This window comes from Phalacrocorax aristotelis, chromosome 3 (genome assembly GCF_949628215.1).
Source record: "Phalacrocorax aristotelis chromosome 3, bGulAri2.1, whole genome shotgun sequence".
NCBI classification, from domain to species: Eukaryota; Metazoa; Chordata; class Aves; order Suliformes; family Phalacrocoracidae; genus Phalacrocorax; species Phalacrocorax aristotelis.
The window spans coordinates 44,764,553-44,782,283 of record NC_134278.1 but is presented as its reverse complement, the minus strand read 5'-3'; the positions used below and the strand labels follow the sequence as shown (position 1 = coordinate 44,782,283).

Below are 17,731 nucleotides of genomic sequence, written 5' to 3'. Positions count from 1 at the left end.
TCATGCAGCAGCAACAGCTGTGGTTGAAGCTCAAATACGCGACAATACTTGTTACAACTACAGTTTTTACAATATATTTTGTAGTTGTTAGAATGGTTGAAACGATAGATAGGGTATTAAAAAGTTGGAAGATCATGCTATCCATAACATTTGTTTATGTAGCCTTTTAGCTTAAAAGGTTAGCTCTCTTTGAATATTTTCACAGTATATAACTGATATCCACACTCTGCATATACGTTAAAACTACAGTGATGACATCACTTATTGGATGCGTGCCATTCTGTGAGAGAAACTGGAGAGACTTAGATGAGATAAGAGGCATAAAAACTGTGAGTAGCTTGTTAGCCACCTTCCTGTCTTGCATCTGCTGTATGTCAGCAACCTGGGAAACAGGAAGAGGACACTTGTAGTTATGTTTTTCTTCAAAATATTCCTCTTTTCTTGGCAAATGTTTATTATTTTGAATAAAGATTACACTGAAATTGAATATCTGTAAAATACACAGCTTTTTGATGCTTCTGTTAATAAGTATTGAATTGTAGACAGTTTAGAAAGGCAGGTAGGTGGCCAAGTTCAGAAGATTTAAATAATGAGTCAATCATGACACAGTAATATGAGGCAAATACCTGCTTTAATTTCCAAAGGCAACCAGGCAACCACTGTTGGAATGAAAACAAACCCTCATTTGCCAAGGATATGTTTCCAACTATTACCAACCATCTAGGGAGCCATCTAGTTTATTTCCTTTTTTCTTTTTTTTTTTTTCATTTTTTCTTTTTTTTTTTCTTGCATTATGGAGTTAGCTCCTTGTAGGAAATGCTCCTTGGAGAGCATTAGTCCTATATGTGTATGCATGGGTACGTGGACATACTTTTACTAAAAAGTGCATCCCACTTCCTATCCCTGCACACCAGCCTTCTTGACAGGGTCTAGGAAGGAGATCTTTTACCAGTAGACATGTCCATCTCATCTGTTGATCTGTAGCTTCATGTGGCCGCTCTTGTCTTTTATCCTTTTGTATCTCTGAACTATCTGCTGAGCGAGTATTTTTGAGACCAGAAAGCATAGGAATGAGGAGCACAAGATATGAAGAAGTCAATAATGAAATGGCACGTGGAGGAGCAAGAAGAAGCAAAAGGGAGAATAGTGCTCTTTGAATGAACAGCAGGACAGTATTGATGATGCTGCCCACTAACACCTGGCTTGAGTTTGTTAGTAAATGCTACCTAAGCAATCCTTTTCAGCATATACCCTCTGTTATCTACACTAGAGATGCACAGTAATAGCTATGCAAAATAAGTTACAAAAGATGATAGTGCCAAGTCACTTATTTGCAAGAGAGGGCAGGAATTGGTGGTTAGAAACGTCATTTTTAAGTATATGGGAGCTTAAGAACTAAACATGTTTGGTACATCAACCTTGTAATCCACTTATGCATGTTGCTCCATAACATTAAAAGCTTGTAGACTATGCATGTTCAGCCGGAGAATGGGAATATACAAAGGATGGGGGGGAAATAGAGGTAGTGCATGGTTTTGTGTGTTCAAAAGCATCTGAAAAAGGTGCAGATCCTACATTTGTAATGTAGGAGATTAACAGTTACTGGTAAAATGATAATTTCTCTTCATGTGAGCTTCAATTTCTGTGTTGTGAAAAGATGATTTAATAGGCACTGTTGCAGACACGGGTTTTGAGGGTAAGTGAGCATTGTGGAAGCAGAGAAAAGAATGGTCCACCTTTGGTGATGAATCAGCAGAACCTGGACTTAGCTTTAACATCCTTCAGACAGCTAAGTACTGGGATGCAAAAATGACTAACAGTGTTAAACCTGCAGCATTTTGGTAGTTTCAGTAAAATTGTTGAGTTTAGTGATTCCCAGCAGAGAGGGGGCAGTCCTCGTGGGCAGCAGAGAGCCTGAGCCACCTTCATCCAGCATATGCCTGATTTTGGGGATGATAAAGACTTTTTGAGGAAGGTGTCCCATGTCCAGGTGAAGGTGGCAGGGGGTGCTGCAGTGCCATATCTCTGGGTAGGAACTCAGTCTTCATCAGGTTATAGTCAGCCTGCTTCTGAGCAAGGAAGAGATATGAAAGTGTTATTCACGTTAGGGGACCAATGGAGATGGGAAGCAAAAACACTTTATTTTTGTGCTGTAAATAAAGATAGGAGCAATAATGATACTTGGACAAGTGTAGAGTGCTACTTCCTCGGGTATATCCTTTCAGCTTCAAACAATCGACAGACTGAGTTTCTCAGCTGGAAACTGCTCTTTTTTTATATAATTCTTGATGGAGTTGAAGACAACTGCTCGTGTGAGAGATCTCACATCTGTACCAAAAAAAGGACGTGTATGGGAAAACTAGTTACATGAAGTATTCCCTGCTTGGGTTGTAATTTGATGTCTGCTATTGGGCTAATGACAAAAGTAGAGCTGGTTTACAATTCTATTTGTACTACAAGATGAAAATTATTCTACTAGGAATATTAACATAGCTGTATTTGTATACTAGGCAACATCAAACTGATTAAATTTATGGATTGTCAGTATAAGATTTGTGTTTACAAAGTTTTGTTGTAAGTGAGAATCAGAAGGGTTTTTCTTCATAAGAACTAATAGCAATCTCTCTCAGTAGCCTTCTCTCATTTTAGAATATAAATGCTTTATGTTGTTTCATTTCTGACTCAATTTTGCTATACCTTCACTATATTTTTTGTTTAATTCTACTCTAAAAGAGATACAGAAGTATTGGTTGGAGTTCTAGGAAACTAATTTTGTTACTACAGTAGGAGGTCATAAGAGAAAAATGTTGTGTTTAGGTAGTACTATCATTTTGATAGTATCTGGTGTTCTTCCCTTCTGGGATAAATTAAAAGCTGACTACCACAAGAGTTCTGATAGTATTTCCAGCAGTGCTAGAGCCCATTTTAAGCAAAAGAGCAATGAGAGAATCCATTAATCCCAGGGATATTTGAAGTCTGGAGGACTTTAATATTAAATTTGAGATAAAGCCTTCAGTACTATCTTGGTTTTGGAAACTGTTCAAAACTATTGTTGGACAGATAAATAATGGTTGAAATTGAAGCCGCACACAATACCATGTTTATTGTTGAATTAATTTAACTGAAGCAGTCATCGTTGAATTAGATCCTAAACTTAATCCTATGCATGAATTACAGCTTTAAGACTAAGTGTTCTCTTTCTAAAGGATGTGTGCTTTGATGCATGGTTTGGTTTGGGATTTTTTTTACATCTTTTGTAAGTGGATAGGTCTCTCTAGAGAAATGGATATGTTCAGCTGCAGTTTTTTTTATTTTCTATCAAGACTCTTGTTTTTATTCATTAAAAAAAAAAAAAAAGCAGCTGTTGAAAATGGCCTGTCCCTTGGTTTTTTGTATAAGATTATTATTTGGGGAAGACTACTAGTTTAATAGAGACGTCATATATAAAAACATGAGGATCACCTTTCATTTGTAGGCATTTTTATTATATTTGAACTATTACTTTTTACATGTTTTAATGAACCTCTCTTGAAGAGTTTCTTTTTTATTTCAGTGTTTTTCATATGTTGTTATATGTAATGTCTTGAATATATAATTTTCTATGACAACTGAAAATGCCTTTTCAATTTTAAAGTTGTTTTAGAAATATTCCACTTTAGAAGCCATATGCCCTACATTAATTGTTCATGAGAAGTGAAGGTAGGCATGATGAGAAGTTGTTGTAGAAGGTCAGTGTAATTGTTGACAGTGTTCTGATAAAGTGTAGCAAATAATGTTTTCCACATGAATGTCTAGCCAGGTTGAGATAAGTTAATAAATCCTTTGTGTAGCACTGAAAACAGGAAACAAACCAGCTCTAAGACATAGTAAGCCATAAGAAGTAACGTTGTAGGTAAGAGCAGAAGTCCTGGGCTTCTACTAACAGGTACTTAATGAAAGACTATTTTAAAACAACAACAAACAAACAACCCCCCCCAACAAATAAACAAACAAAAACCACCAACAAAACCCAACGCAACCTAATGCTATCTTTTTTCTATCATGTGGCACCAGTGGTTTTTGGTTTTTGTTTTTTTTTTTTTTGCAAGCGTTTTCTGAGCTGCCTGAGCTTGGGACATAATTCAGGACCTAACACTGTAATTGGAACTGAAGAGGATAACTTCCCAGTATTCATCTGAGGCATAGTTTTCTTCATTCCCCTTCCTAGGGCTATGGTTTTGAGTCATAAAACTCATCCTGTACCTTTTTTCTTAGCCTTTTTATTCCTCTTTAGCTCATTTTACGCTTTTAGAAATTCCAGGCCTATATAGTGTCTAGATGTATTTGAAAGCTAGAAGAAGGTCAGGGCTTTCTCTTGTCACAGAACACGTTCGCTACTATCCCAAAGATGTGTTAAACTTACATGTCTAATAGTCTTCCCTTAAAACAAGTACTCTCAGGCTGGTGCACTAAACCACTCTTATAGTCAGTGGAGTCAATAAAGCCCTTCCAGGGCATATAATTTGATATTTATAATCCTAAAGTAAATGTCTAAAATAGGCTGGTTTAAACATGTGATTTCAATCTGAGCGTGGAGCTCCTAATATCCTAGCTCTGATGCAAGTCCAATTTTGCTGACATCAAAAACGAGGTGAGGTGAATCCCACTCTCAGTATCTCACAATTACAACCCAAGTGCTTCACTGTGTTCAAATTGTTTAGGAATTTCTTATTTTCCTTCCTGTGAGCCGTATTCCTTTTGCGTTCAAAGTTTGGAATTGATGAATACAAAAAGTGTGGTGTGGGAACTTTTTTGCTTCTCTGCAGTGTTGGGAGACTTATTTGCCCTTGATTTAGAGCTGTCTGGGATGTTAGCAGTGTGGCTATGTTGCAGAGAAGGAACATGATTCAGGAAGATCCTCCTGTTTGGAATATTATAAAAAGAAACATGAGCTCTCAGATAGTTGCACCTTCTCTCCATATCAGTGGTGAATGATCTTTCCTTTAGACTTACATGACAGAAGGGCTTGAGCATTCAGCTGACTCATGCATTCAGTATAGCTAATGCCCCATTTACTGTTTTGTGAGGTTCTGTACCATGCAGTCATGTTTCAACTTAGGCTCACAATATTGAGTTGGCTGTTATCTTAATGTGTCTGGAACTCTATGGATGCCTGAAAGGGTGCGTGATGAACTATTATGTCCGCTGGATTGCAGGATGCAATTGTCAGCTTTTATCTTCTAGTTCATTGCTCATATTAGCAGATTAATTTACTCAACATTATGTAAATAAAATAATTTTTATATTAGGAAATTATTCTTAATGGTCTGGTAGTATTGGGTTTATGTGTAGACAAGGTGATGCTCCCCTTCTACAATAAACTTCTTATGTCCTTTTCAAGACTGGTGTGTTAGAGGAACACTTAAGAATGCATCTTCAGTGCTGTTTGGCTTTGTGTTGTTTCTGGGACTTGAACCTATCAATTGTGACCATACTCTGGGATTATTACAGCAAGAACCTGGTAAGTAGGTGAATATATAAAAATGTAGAATTGCAAGTGGACAGTCCTCAATTTATAGCAATTAATTCTGATTTTCCTGTAGCCAAGCTTGATTGCTACACTTCTGTAAAACTGACTTGTCAATGACAGTATCCCTACATTTGCTGTATTTATTTAAGGAGTTATGGTTAAATATACGTTATGGTCCATTACATTTTGTCACAATAGAGTGAACTATATTTTTACTCTTGTTTTTCATCAGGACTACTGATTTTAAGACCTTGTAAAAACACTTTGCATATAGTTACAATGCATTTTTATTTTTTGAGTTGCAGTAGGAACATGTACTTTTGTCTGTGTGAAGGATTGCATCTTATTGCCTTTGGAATATTAACATTTATTGTTACTTATAATCTTTTCTGGTTTCATTTATTTTTTTAGAACAGTTGCTTTACTGTTCCTTGGCTTGGTCTGAAGGATCTGGCAAATGTTGGTAAAACTTCTTTGTCAATGCTTGAGTTGGTGAAAAGTTGCTGTTGTGAACAGCAGATCCCTGCCCTGTACAAGTCCAGCAACAGTTACTTCATTTTTCTCAGCATTTTGGCACACGTTATGAAAGAAGAGACAGAGAAGAGCAGCGTACATCCTTGGAAACAAATTAAAGGACGGTATGGCTGCAATTAGTTTATCTCATGTTGTAAGAGGTCTAGTCAGTCAGATTGCGTGGCCCTTCCAGCCACATATCAAAGCAGGGTGGGTACTGTGCTCATGAGAAAGTAAAAGGGATGAGGGATCCAGGATGATTCATAATTTGAAGAAGGCAGTTGTTCCGTGAAGTTCCTGTTGCCAGCTGAGGCTGTGACAGGGTCGAGGAGCTGGATCCAAGAATCACCTTGGCATCCATAGCCTGTGATGATTTACTTCATCTCGCGGTCTTGGAATTTGGTACACTGGCAACCTATGCAGTGGTACAACCCTACTGCCAGACAGGTAATGCAATTAAAGCACAGAAAATCTGTTTGAGCTGCCTCTAAGCCGTGTGTTGTCCAAGAACGTGCAGACGGGCTTTTGCTAGGCCTGCAATTTCATGTATATTTCCATTTTGTTTTTCACAGTTTCCAAAATTTCTCACAATCCTCTTTTTGTGAGGGCTTTAATTTTTCATTTTATTTTGAAACATACTAATTAAGAGGTATGGTCAGTCATGGTATGAAAACACCATAAAATATATATGCTCTAAATCAAAATCCTGATATTTTATATATTTACTGAATCCTTAAAACTTTTATTATAGAAATGAGATTGTACTGATCATAAAGATGCTTCCTTTTTAAATTTTTTGTTTGCATTGGATATAGAAGACTTAGAAGTAGTTTTGGTTTGGGTTTTTTGTTTTGATTTTTTAAAAAATATTTTGTTTATTCATTAGTAAAATTAAAACTTTATTAAGTATTAGGAAAATCTTTTTGTATGCAAGTAATAAATACGTTAAAAATGCACGTGTATGCACACCTTACAAAGCTCTGTGGTATGTTTCTTCCAAGAAAGAAGGGCGGGTTAGCTTGGCTGTCAGAAAAGGAAAACATACCTAATGTCTATGTACACTTCATGAGTTGTTACAGTCAGTAAAGTTCAGGTTTAAAAATTACTGCAACTACATACAAAAAAATATGTTGTTGGATGCTGAATCGGTGTCTTGCTTTAGTTAGTAATTTTAATTAGCCTACTCTGTTTTTACTGAAAACAAATTATACTTGCATTTTTGTGCCATTATAGCTTGTTACTTTCCCTAATTTAAGAGGGGGAATAATAATACACAACATACACTGTGTCAGTCTGCTCAACCAGTATTCATCGTTTCTACCTTGAATAAATCAATTACACAAGTAGCAAAACTTAACAGCCTACAGCTATGATTTTGGGATGAACTCTGTTTTCAGCAGCTAACCAAGCATTAATTGATGCATGAAGAACGAAAATGCCTGTCAGTAGTAATTTACTACTAAACAACATTAATTGGATTTGCTGTAATTTTTGGTGGCTAGATTTGATAACCTCAGCACCATTTCCAGCTATTTTTCCAGGTGACAGACTAGGAAAACAGCATTTATGGATGTTTAACTACTGTATGTGGAACTTACTTTAAATTAAAGGTGAAGGATATACCCAAGGTTTTAAACACACAAATCAAAAAGTTAAGCAAGCCTTTTCATTTTATTCCTCTGTTGTGGGGATGGTGACATTTATTTAAAAGTCCAGATCCAAGCAAAGGTCACAGAAAAGACACCTATGTAAAAGCTTTCTGTGTTTCATCAGCCACTTTAAAGTTGTGAAGTAACAGCGCTTCTCACCATCAGCTATGTATGACTTGAGCACTGTCATATAGGCAATACAGCTTAAAGCTTAGTGGTTGCTCTCCCAAACACCTCAGTTTCCTTGTTTTCTCTCCAACCTGTAGTCCACAGTCCATAGAGTAGGTGTGCAATACAGGTCAGTACAGACTTTGGCAAAGCACTGTGGAGAAAAGGAGCTTTCCATCAGAAATTTTCCTCTCCCTTTTACTGCAGTGATGGTTATGTAGGTGACCCTTTGATCGCAGCAGGCGTGGGCATACAAGAACAGGAATCGGTAGCCAAAGGAAGGAGGGTCCCTGGTCTTTTTGGAATTTTCTTTGTGCCACATGGAAATAAAGGAGTTTCTAGGGGAGAAGTTGGGGTACAGGAATTCTTTGCTGTTGCTAAGAGATGTCACTTGGCAACTTCCTTTCCTAGCAGGCCCTCATAGGCTAAACTTGATTGATGTGAAGGCATGGTATGGAGGACACCCATCACAGATAGAGTCTGCTCATAACATTGTGCTCAACTTTGTGCCAGAGGTTGGGTAAGGGAGAAAGGTTAGGCTGTACCTGGGATTGAAAACCCTTCACGTGTACCTTGTATTGGGAGCAGAAGATGAAATGGCACGTTTGTTCCACTAGCCAAAAAAAAAAAGAATAGGGGAGGGAAAAGAGGATATTTAAAAATTAAGGGTTATTGGAAGACAATCACTGTAAACTAAAACCATGAAAATACAATTTTAGTGTATCAAGCAGATAGAAAATTGCATACTTTAAGAAATTTTCTGTTCCTTGGTTTTGTTTTGGTTTGTTTTTAATGTAGAATTTATTCCAAGTTCCATCGGAGAAGAATGCAGGAGCTGACAGAAGTGGGGCTGCAGAACTTTTTTAACCTGTTCCTCATGCTGGCAACTGTTGCAGAGACAGAAGATATAGTGAGTCGAGTGCTGGATCTTCTGGATTTCCTGACTCCGTCTTCCATCACTGTGTCTCGGAGAGCTCTCATCTGGAGAGGCCTTTGTGCTTTCCTTTTGATTTATGTTGAGAAGAACATGGACATTAGTGTCCTAGCTGAGAAACTCTCAAATGCTTTCCGTGATAAGGCAAAGGAGTTTTTAGTAACCAAAAATGACTACACACAGAAACAAAATCTCTGGACTCTACTTTCAACTTACATTGATGGTGTCCAAGAAGTGTTTGAGACCAGTTGCTACTTGAGCCTTTCTGAGGAAAAGTTGCTAAATGATGGCTTTACTATGCTGCTGCCTGCTTGTCGAGGAGCTGAACTGAGTGTGGTCCTGAATTTTCTTCAGGTGGTTCTCGCCAGACTTCGGTAAGTTATTGAGTTAAATTGTGGTTATAGACTGGCATATTGGTTTTGTACTTAGGGTTAAGCTGTAGTTCATATTAATTTCTTACTGAAATGGAGTAAAAGGAAAGAAATCTATGGAGGACTGCGAATGATGTGTTAAATTTTAAAATCCACCAACACCTCGCTGCATTTAGAATCTTAGAAGTGTTTCCTTACTATTTCAGGACATTAGGTTTGACATCCCTGATATTTCTGTTATGAATTAGTGGCTCTGTATAAAGTCATCCATCTTTCTTTTGGCACAGGAAGTTTCAAAATTATTATCTGTACTAAATTACTTAAGTTAGGGGTTTTTGGTGTTTGGTGTTTTTTTCCTTTGGTGAATCTGTTCTGTTTTTTAGGCTCTTCTATTTTTTTTCTCTTTCACCAAGGTTGCAATCAAATACTACAGTTACGGAGATTTAAATACTTGTTTGGGGTTCAATAGGAGAGAAGGAAATCATATTTTATGACTTTCAAGCGGTTTTGCTTTGATGTACTAGTTCAGTTTTCAACATCCACAGTGCCCTTCAATAAGCATATTTTTGTCTACTGATGCCTTTCAGAGGTAGTCCTCCAGTTTGAAGCCCAAACTGCCTTTTTTTATAAGATATTAAGAGGCAGCTATTGATCTGTGATTACTTCAAATGCACAAGACTGAAATATGTGGAAAGAGCAGTGGATGAGCGCATAATCGGAATAGTCAGGCCCATATGCAAGATCTCTCTTTAACTAGGTTCTTTGTTATTGTCTAGTAGTTTGACTGCAGCTGTCAATAGCTTATACATCCAAAGACAACTGTTTTTTCAGGCAGTCTTTTGAAAAAAAGATGAAGCAGGAAACTAAGTTTAGTTGATTTATTATTTATTATTTCAGTTCAACTGAATGTATTTGCTGGAATAAATTGGAGACTTCAAAAATACTTTGACATTTTCTCCATTAGCTAATACACAGCATTTGTTGTATGGTTTTTAAAGATGAAACAGAGAGAAATTTGAGACTGGTGTAAAAGTTGCCTGTTTCATAACTTAGCATTGTTCCGAAGCTTTTCAGAACTGGGGGTTATGTGGTCCTCTTGTAACACAGAGAGGAGGGCATAGATATTCATTATGGACTTCTCAGGTCATCACAGGGGCAAGGGACAAGACAGCATTCATACCTTTTCTTACAAAAAGCAGGTCTGCTGAAATTTTTGAATTACCAACATGCTCAAATTGGTATGAGGGAGATTATTAGAGCCTTGTTTTTAACTGTTTAGTTCAGCTTCTGTATTGATACGTTTGGTTACTGTTACCTGCCTATTTATCCCATCAAGGGAGAGGCTTAAATCCTTAATGTTTATGAAACGCTTTGATGTTCAGGCTGTATGGAACAGGAAAATTACTGCTTCCTGTTAGGAAATAATAACTTCATGTGCTACCTTTTGCTAACCCAGGTGATGGCTCACAGGAGCGTTCTTTATTGCTGATTAAGTCATTATGAAAATACTGACTTGGTTACGCTAACTAAATGCCTCAGTATTTAAAGCTTAAAATGTCAAATACTTTTAGCAGTCCCCTTTAACATATGTTGTTGGATTGCTAGAATCGCAATCCTGGTTTCCCAGTTGCTTTTATTTGAGGATACTGTAAAAATGGCAATCTTTCATCTGCGGAGTGAGGAGTAGCCAAAAGCTCTTCTTTTAATTATAGCTATTCATGCTGCTATGGTTAAGGGTCTGTCAGCATTTCCATTATAAACCTTTATTTTCAAGGGTTTGTAACATAGCAGTGAAATCTTGCTCTGGGCTAGAACTTGGCATACAAGGTTTTGAAAGTGCAGTTGTTTTCTTCCTTTCTTTTTTCTTAAAAGGAATTTGAAAAGAGACCCCCACCTTCACCATTTTTACACTACTGTGTTTTAAAATAACCCTTTCCAGGTTTTTCTTGTATTTTTCTTGCCTGCTAGAGAAGTACCGGTAGCTTTTGATTGTTGTATTTACCTATGCTTAGACTGTTTTAAATAAACCTTTTTTTAAAAAAAACTACTTTATTTATGGTTATCACTATGATTATTTTGGCGTTCATATACTTAAATAGAACTATGACTTGGCAGGACAACTCATTTTTATTAGTTTTTGATATGTGGTGAGTGGATAATTGGAAACAAGATGCTACTTGCTGGCACTTCCAAGTATTTGATCTTCAAAGCGAGATTCAGTAGGAAGTGTAAGATTATACTTTAATACAGTCTCCTTCTTAAGATACGTAAAATAAACAGTAAACAATCAAGAAACTCCCCCAAATAAAAATGCAAAACACTTTATTCCTGTGTTTACTTGGAGTATTCAACTTCTAGCTCAGACATAAGTTTTTCCTTTCTGTTTTTGAGCAGTGTTTTAGAATCCTGATTTTTTTTCTTCTTTAATGAAATGTAAATGCAGGATGCTTGTCCATGTGTGCTTTCATTTGTTCCAAATATCTAGCACTACCTGTCATCTGAGTGCCTCATGACACAAAAAGAAACCCTAGGTTATAAAAACACAGGCATTTAATGGATTTGACAGAACTCACTGTAAAATGGACACAGACTCAGAGAAATCTGCTGAGTGCCTGGAAACAGTAGGTTTCAGCATCGCAATCTGTTGTGCTTAAAAGAAGTGCTTGAAACATGTTAGAATGTCTTATATTGTAATCAGGTGTTGCTCTGACATGAGCTTTCTCTCATTATCATCATCCTGCCATTTGGTTTTTGTAGCATATTAGCACTGAGTTACAGGATTATAAAAATGCAAGTACGTGCCCAGGTGTAAAATAACTGCTGTACTCCAAACATCTTTGCCTAGTTTCAGGGAGACTTGCTACTGATTCCCACAGGAGAAATGAGAAGTGCCAAAACCCAAATAACATAGTAAATGGTAATTTTATTTTTTAAACAATTCTTATGTATTTATGCCTGTTTGTACTGTTCTGCCAGTGCTGAAGGACATGAAAAGTTATTGAAAATTTCAGTTTGTAAATTTCATGAGCTCTACAGGAATACTAATCAGGTAAACCTGTCTCTAATTAAAAGTTACATTAATAATTGGGTGGTGGATAACAGCAGAACTGGATGTTTCTATCTGTTCAGAGTGTGTCTAGCCTTGAGGTTGTGAGAGAAATCACGATAGGAATGGATTATCCAGTATATCTTTGCTATGGAAATGTATAGACATTTGTAATTTTTTTTTGCGTTATACTTGCCATCAAAACAGCCTGTGGGAAGCTTTGCGAGGCCAACAGAAGCCTCTCTCCCCCTCTCTGTTACTGTGTAAGTCAGCAGATAAGCTCAGGAGGAGAATAGAATGGTCCTCCCCCCCTCCCTCCTCCTTTTCTTCCCCCTCGGGGATTTTAGTGTTAGTCTTTGTAAAATGTATTTTCTGATGTTGAACTTCCAAACTCTTCTGGATACAGTTTTCAGAAGAGCATGAGTCTTCTCGTACCCATACCATCCCATGAGTATATTTAGAGCTACCAGCTGTGATGTCATGATAAGCACAGAGGGCAACTCTGACTAAACCACTGAACTGAGGGTCGGAAGGGCTTAGTTTGGCACTAAGATCTCCCAGGCTTAATGAATGATCATTAGAAAGTCATTAAAAGTTGCTATTAACTTTGTTAACCTGTGTGGAAAAAGGAAATAAGTCTTTCCTTTTGGACTTCACAGATCTTATGCTTGGGGAGCAAGCGCACCTTGCTGTGCTAACTTGACCTATGGTTCAAAGTATTCTTAGAATTTTTTTTAAAGTTCAGTTATTCCATTAATAAAACTGAGGTTTGAATGAGTGTAAAGAAAATTTAGTCTCTAAATGCTTTAGAGCATGGGAAACAAGCACTGCTTTAGAATATAGCAGCATTTTGACAGGTTTGCTGTGTCTAAATCCTTACAAGTAATCTATTACCATCTTCTGTGGGAATACTGGATGTCTTCTTAGCTACAGTTGTTGCCTTATGGTGTGGCTCTGGTAATTAAAACTTTATTTCTTTTTTCTTCCTGCTTTATGAGGGATTTGAGTGTCGTGTGTGTCCCCAAATACTTTTTTGGTCTAAAATAATGGGGGTTTTATACCTTTGTCACTTGTATTCTGATCTTCAAAGGTGACTAGCTAAAACTGACATGTTTTGGTTGTGTGTCCTCCACTCTGAGAGTATTACTATACAGAGAAATGAAATGAGATACAGAGTGCACCGGAGCTGTATACCTAATGCTTTGCTTATAGAAAGTTCCTGTGTATGTTTAGCAACGGTACAGGTTTGCAAGAGTATTCATTTCTGCAACTCACTGTCTGTTATCTTGAATTGGTAGGTGGCCACGTGACAGCTGAATAATTGATTAAAATAAATTTCATATTGGTGTTTAAAATGTAATAGAGAGCATCTGCTTTAGAAGGAGGGCAACAAAGCTGGTGAAAAGGCTGGAAGGAATGTCCTGTGAGGAGCGACTGAGGACTTCGGGCTGATCTAGTTTGGAGAAAAGGAGGCTGAGGTGTGAACTCATTGCTCTCTACAGCTTCCTGAGGAGGGGAAGTGGAGGGGGAGGTGCTGAGCTCTTCTCTGTGGTATCCAGCAGTACGGCGTGTGGGAACAGTTCAACGCTGCGCCAGGGGAAGTTCAGACATTAGGAAGCATTTCTTTATTGAGAGGGTGGTCAGACACTGGAACAGGTGTCCTAGAGAGGTGGTCAGTGCCCCAAGCCTGTCAGTGTTTAAGAGGCATTTGGACAATGCCCTTAACAACATGCTTTAGCTTCTGGTCAGCCCTCAATTGGTCAGGCAGTTGTATGAGATGATCTTTGTCAGTCCCTTCCAGCTGAAAAATTCTATTCTATTCTGTTCTAGAATCACTTTAAGAACAATCTGAAACACCAAAAGCTGTCAAAGGACCTTTGTTTGGGATTCTTGATGCCCAGACAAAGGCAGTCTTGGTAGATACCCAAAGCTAAAGAAACTCAAGTCTAGTACTCAGGCATCAATCATGAACGTACACAGCTCTGTCCCCTGTGCTACATATTGAAACACCTTTCTCTTTTTCATCGATTGTATCCATTTTTTCTATGAAAAAATTAATCCACAGAAGCTTTTTGAGGCCTACCTGACAGCAGTACAAGACTTACTGTTGTGAAAGAGTAAATCTAGCAAAAAAAGAGTGTAAAATCATATCTAGGTGTACTGAGAACCTGCTGGTTGGGACCCTGCAGTTGTTTAGAGAAATGCGTGCTCCCTGAAGGACACAAAGCACAGATTTGTTTTCTGATGGAAAGGTCTCACTTTTGAAACTATTTCCCCCAAATTAACTTTCCTCTCAGTTTTCCTTCTTTTATTCTTCATGCAAGGTGTGAAAATGGCTTTTCACATGGAATATTTTTTTTTGTTCTGGGTGTTAAACAAAGAAATACTTTGCCCATAAAACCATTATATGCAAGTAGCTTTCTAATCTCTTAATTTTGATTGTTTCTTCGTTACCTTACAAGATATCCTAAAGAGAGAAGAAATATATATCTCTTGTCAGATTTAAGGCTTATTTAAAATGAAAAGAAAGCTGAAGCAATTTTCTTTATTCCATTTCAGTCTCCTAAGGCCTATTTCCCCCTGGTGAGCTCATAGCAACAGGGGGGTTTAAGGGAATTCAGCTTTCTGCAAATTAATGTCTCACATCATGAAAATTCAGGACTTTTTTTTTTCTATATCTTGAAAAAGTAATACAGTGAGTGCGAGTATTATTTCTTGCCAGCGGGTGGAAGATGAATGATTTTGTCACAGTTTTACTGCTTGATGAGCAGTGTCCTGAGGGTCAGGCTTAAGTCTGTGTCACTATGCTGCTCATTACTCTTGAGCTAAATAAGGGCTGATTGGATCTAAATTGCCTAGCACATGGGCCGCAGATGAGCTCAGTGAGTAGGGGATGACCTGCTATTCAGGCTGGGAGTAACCCCGGTGTGCAAATGCTGCATTAGAACACTGTGGGAGAATGAGAGGCTACCGACCGCTGCCAGCAAAAGAAATCGAAATGTAAAAACTCTTTGATGCTGCAATGTTAGAATTTGAAATGTAGGAAGTGACAGGTTGATGGTACTTATCAGCTTTGGCTGGATTAGAGAACAGTGTCATCTTGCTTATATAATGACAGAAGAATGAAGCTAGCTCCCAACTACTTTGCAGCGCAGAGCTGCTGCTGTCAGAGTCGATGCTGCCTCCTACTGACAGTCCGTGTAGATGGATGGAGAAAGCAGATGGGGAGCCGGCTCCGGAAGACGTTCTCAGGCTCTCTGGCGTACAGAAGTGCACTCTGTGCCTCTGCCCATCTATTCACATATGTTTCTGGTCTCCTCTCTTAGCAGAGAATCGCAAACCTGTTTGATAAAACAGCGAGTGTACATTTTGGGACAAGAGCAAGCCACTGTCATCTTCAAGGATGGTTAGACGAGTCAATCCACATGGGCTGAACTATACATGTGTGTCTCTGCTTCACACAAAGTATTTCCTTTGGTATTCTTCTCTCCATTGCTAGCCCCTGTGAAAGGAGGCAACCTCTGGAGTGGAGAATTAATTTGTGCCTGAGTGTTTTAAAGAAAGTTTACCTTTAAAGAGGAGAAAAATCTGAAATAATTTGAAGGAGAATCCTTATGCTAACTGAACACATGAATATACTTATCTCTAATGGAGGAAAACAAAAAGCAGGCAAAGCACCTTGCAGGTGCTGAACACAACACAGATTGTAGTAGTTTGTGCAGTTCTGAAAAATTCAGTTCAGTGGTTCAGTAGAACAAGCTTTTGGGTTTTGTTCCCTCCACCTCCATTACTGGTGCTTTGGAAACTGAGTAATAGCTACAGTGATGATGATAAACAGCCACCTGCTTCATTTTTTTTTTTTCCAGATTTGTTTCAGATTCTGTTACTGACAGCTGCAAACTACCAGCATTAGCTTCTCTTACTACTAACTTATGGGACTACCTCATCAGCAAAAGCAATTTGGTGCTCTTATGAAACCAGTGACTAAACAAAGCAGAGGGATGAATTTAAATATATTCTGTGGTTTCTGTTTACTGTTTTCTATTTTTCTGTTTTCTGGATATATTCTATTTGATTCTTCTTCCATTGGGATGCTTTTGCTCATGGTGAAATTTCTTCTGGGACATAAAACAACTTCCAGTTTACTTGTTTCTGGGTATTGTAACAAAAAAGGATGAGAAAAGAAGGGAGCAGCCTTACAACTACAAACAGTTTTACTGTAAAATGGTGTGAGTCTATCGGAGTAAGAGAATACTTTCATGAAGAACATAATTAGTTTAAGTCTAGAGCATTACTTGTATTATCTTAGTATTATCAGTTTTTAACGGTATCACTTCAGATCACTGAAAATGAGGAGCTGTTTAGCACAACTGGTTGTAGCAGGTGAAGATGAATTAGACTTTCTCAGAGTTTGTGTGTGGACAAAAAGTATAGGGTATTTCTCTGTGTTCAAATGGAAAGCAAAACCAGAATTTAAAATTACTTTGATAGTTTGGAAAGAAAAAAAATCATTAGCAAGAGGAAATAGTGAAGGCCTAGTACTGAAATTAGGAAGGAGAAATGCTAATACAGCATCTGCAATGCTTGGTGTGGCAGCTGTACTGTCAGTGTACGTGGAGGTAGTATGCACCATGCGCTAAGAGAAACAGAGGGGATATCCACATCTGGGGCTGGTTAAAGTGAGATAGCTACCATAGCTGTTACCCATCTGTCCATCCTGCCCTTGCTTGTTAACTTTACCCGCTCAGGACAGGTGGCTGCAAGGCCCAGTATTTTGTCCCTGCACTAGCAGTTTCTGCCTGGCGTGGGGAGAAAAATCAAAATTGTTTGTGAATGGTAGTTCAAATGGATTCCCTGGTATCTTAAAAAGGGAGTGTGGAGTGGGGACAGTACTTATGTTTTCACCTCTATTTATATGGATGCTTATTTACATGAATTTGTAAGGCTATAGTGGCTGTAAGAAAGTTTGAAATTTGATTGACATTTTTCTATTGGCTAACTTTTAATAGTGACTTTCTCTTATGCACGCAACCTGTATGATGTTAGGAAGCAGGACTTAATGTGACTCTGCTTAAGAAAAATAAGTAAATTTCAATATCATTATGGGGTGTGTTAATAAAGTTTCTGCAGGTGAGAAGAGCTGCTTATTCTGTCTCTAGCTGCAGTTCTGTATGCAGTTCTTGACACGTCCGTTTACAAAACATAAATAAATTGGGGAGAGTCACAGAAGTGAATGATGACAGTAGGAAATCTGTAGAAGTTTGATGGAGCTGATTTTAGCTAGGAATGGTTGAGAGGAGACATGCTCAAAGTTATTCAGTATGTAAAAGAACATGGCAAAGAAAGACAAATTCTCCATGCCAGTAAAGAAGGAATTAGCTTTATTTGGGGCAGAAGTTTAGTGTGGTTATTTAGAGTAGGCTGCAAATGTCAACACTCTGGCAGACTGCAAGAGGCAGTTGTGGAACTGAATTTCTTTTTTTTCTACTTTTTAGACAATGCGTTAGACAAACATTTGCCAGAGGGTAGCCTTTGTAAGCT

General features: G+C 37.9%; 1 protein-coding gene across 1 annotated transcript in view; it reads left to right on the top strand.

Annotated features, from left to right (window-relative positions):
* The window catches only part of MMS22L (MMS22 like, DNA repair protein), a 99,475-nt gene that overhangs the window by 27,562 nt on the left and 54,182 nt on the right, over positions 1 to 17,731 (top strand). The window contains exons 12-14 of the mRNA XM_075087317.1: positions 5,381 to 5,500; positions 5,921 to 6,147; positions 8,638 to 9,147. Coding sequence (XP_074943418.1) covers positions 5,381 to 5,500; positions 5,921 to 6,147; positions 8,638 to 9,147 — 857 coding nt within the window. The remainder of the gene's footprint in view (positions 1 to 5,380; positions 5,501 to 5,920; positions 6,148 to 8,637; positions 9,148 to 17,731) is intronic.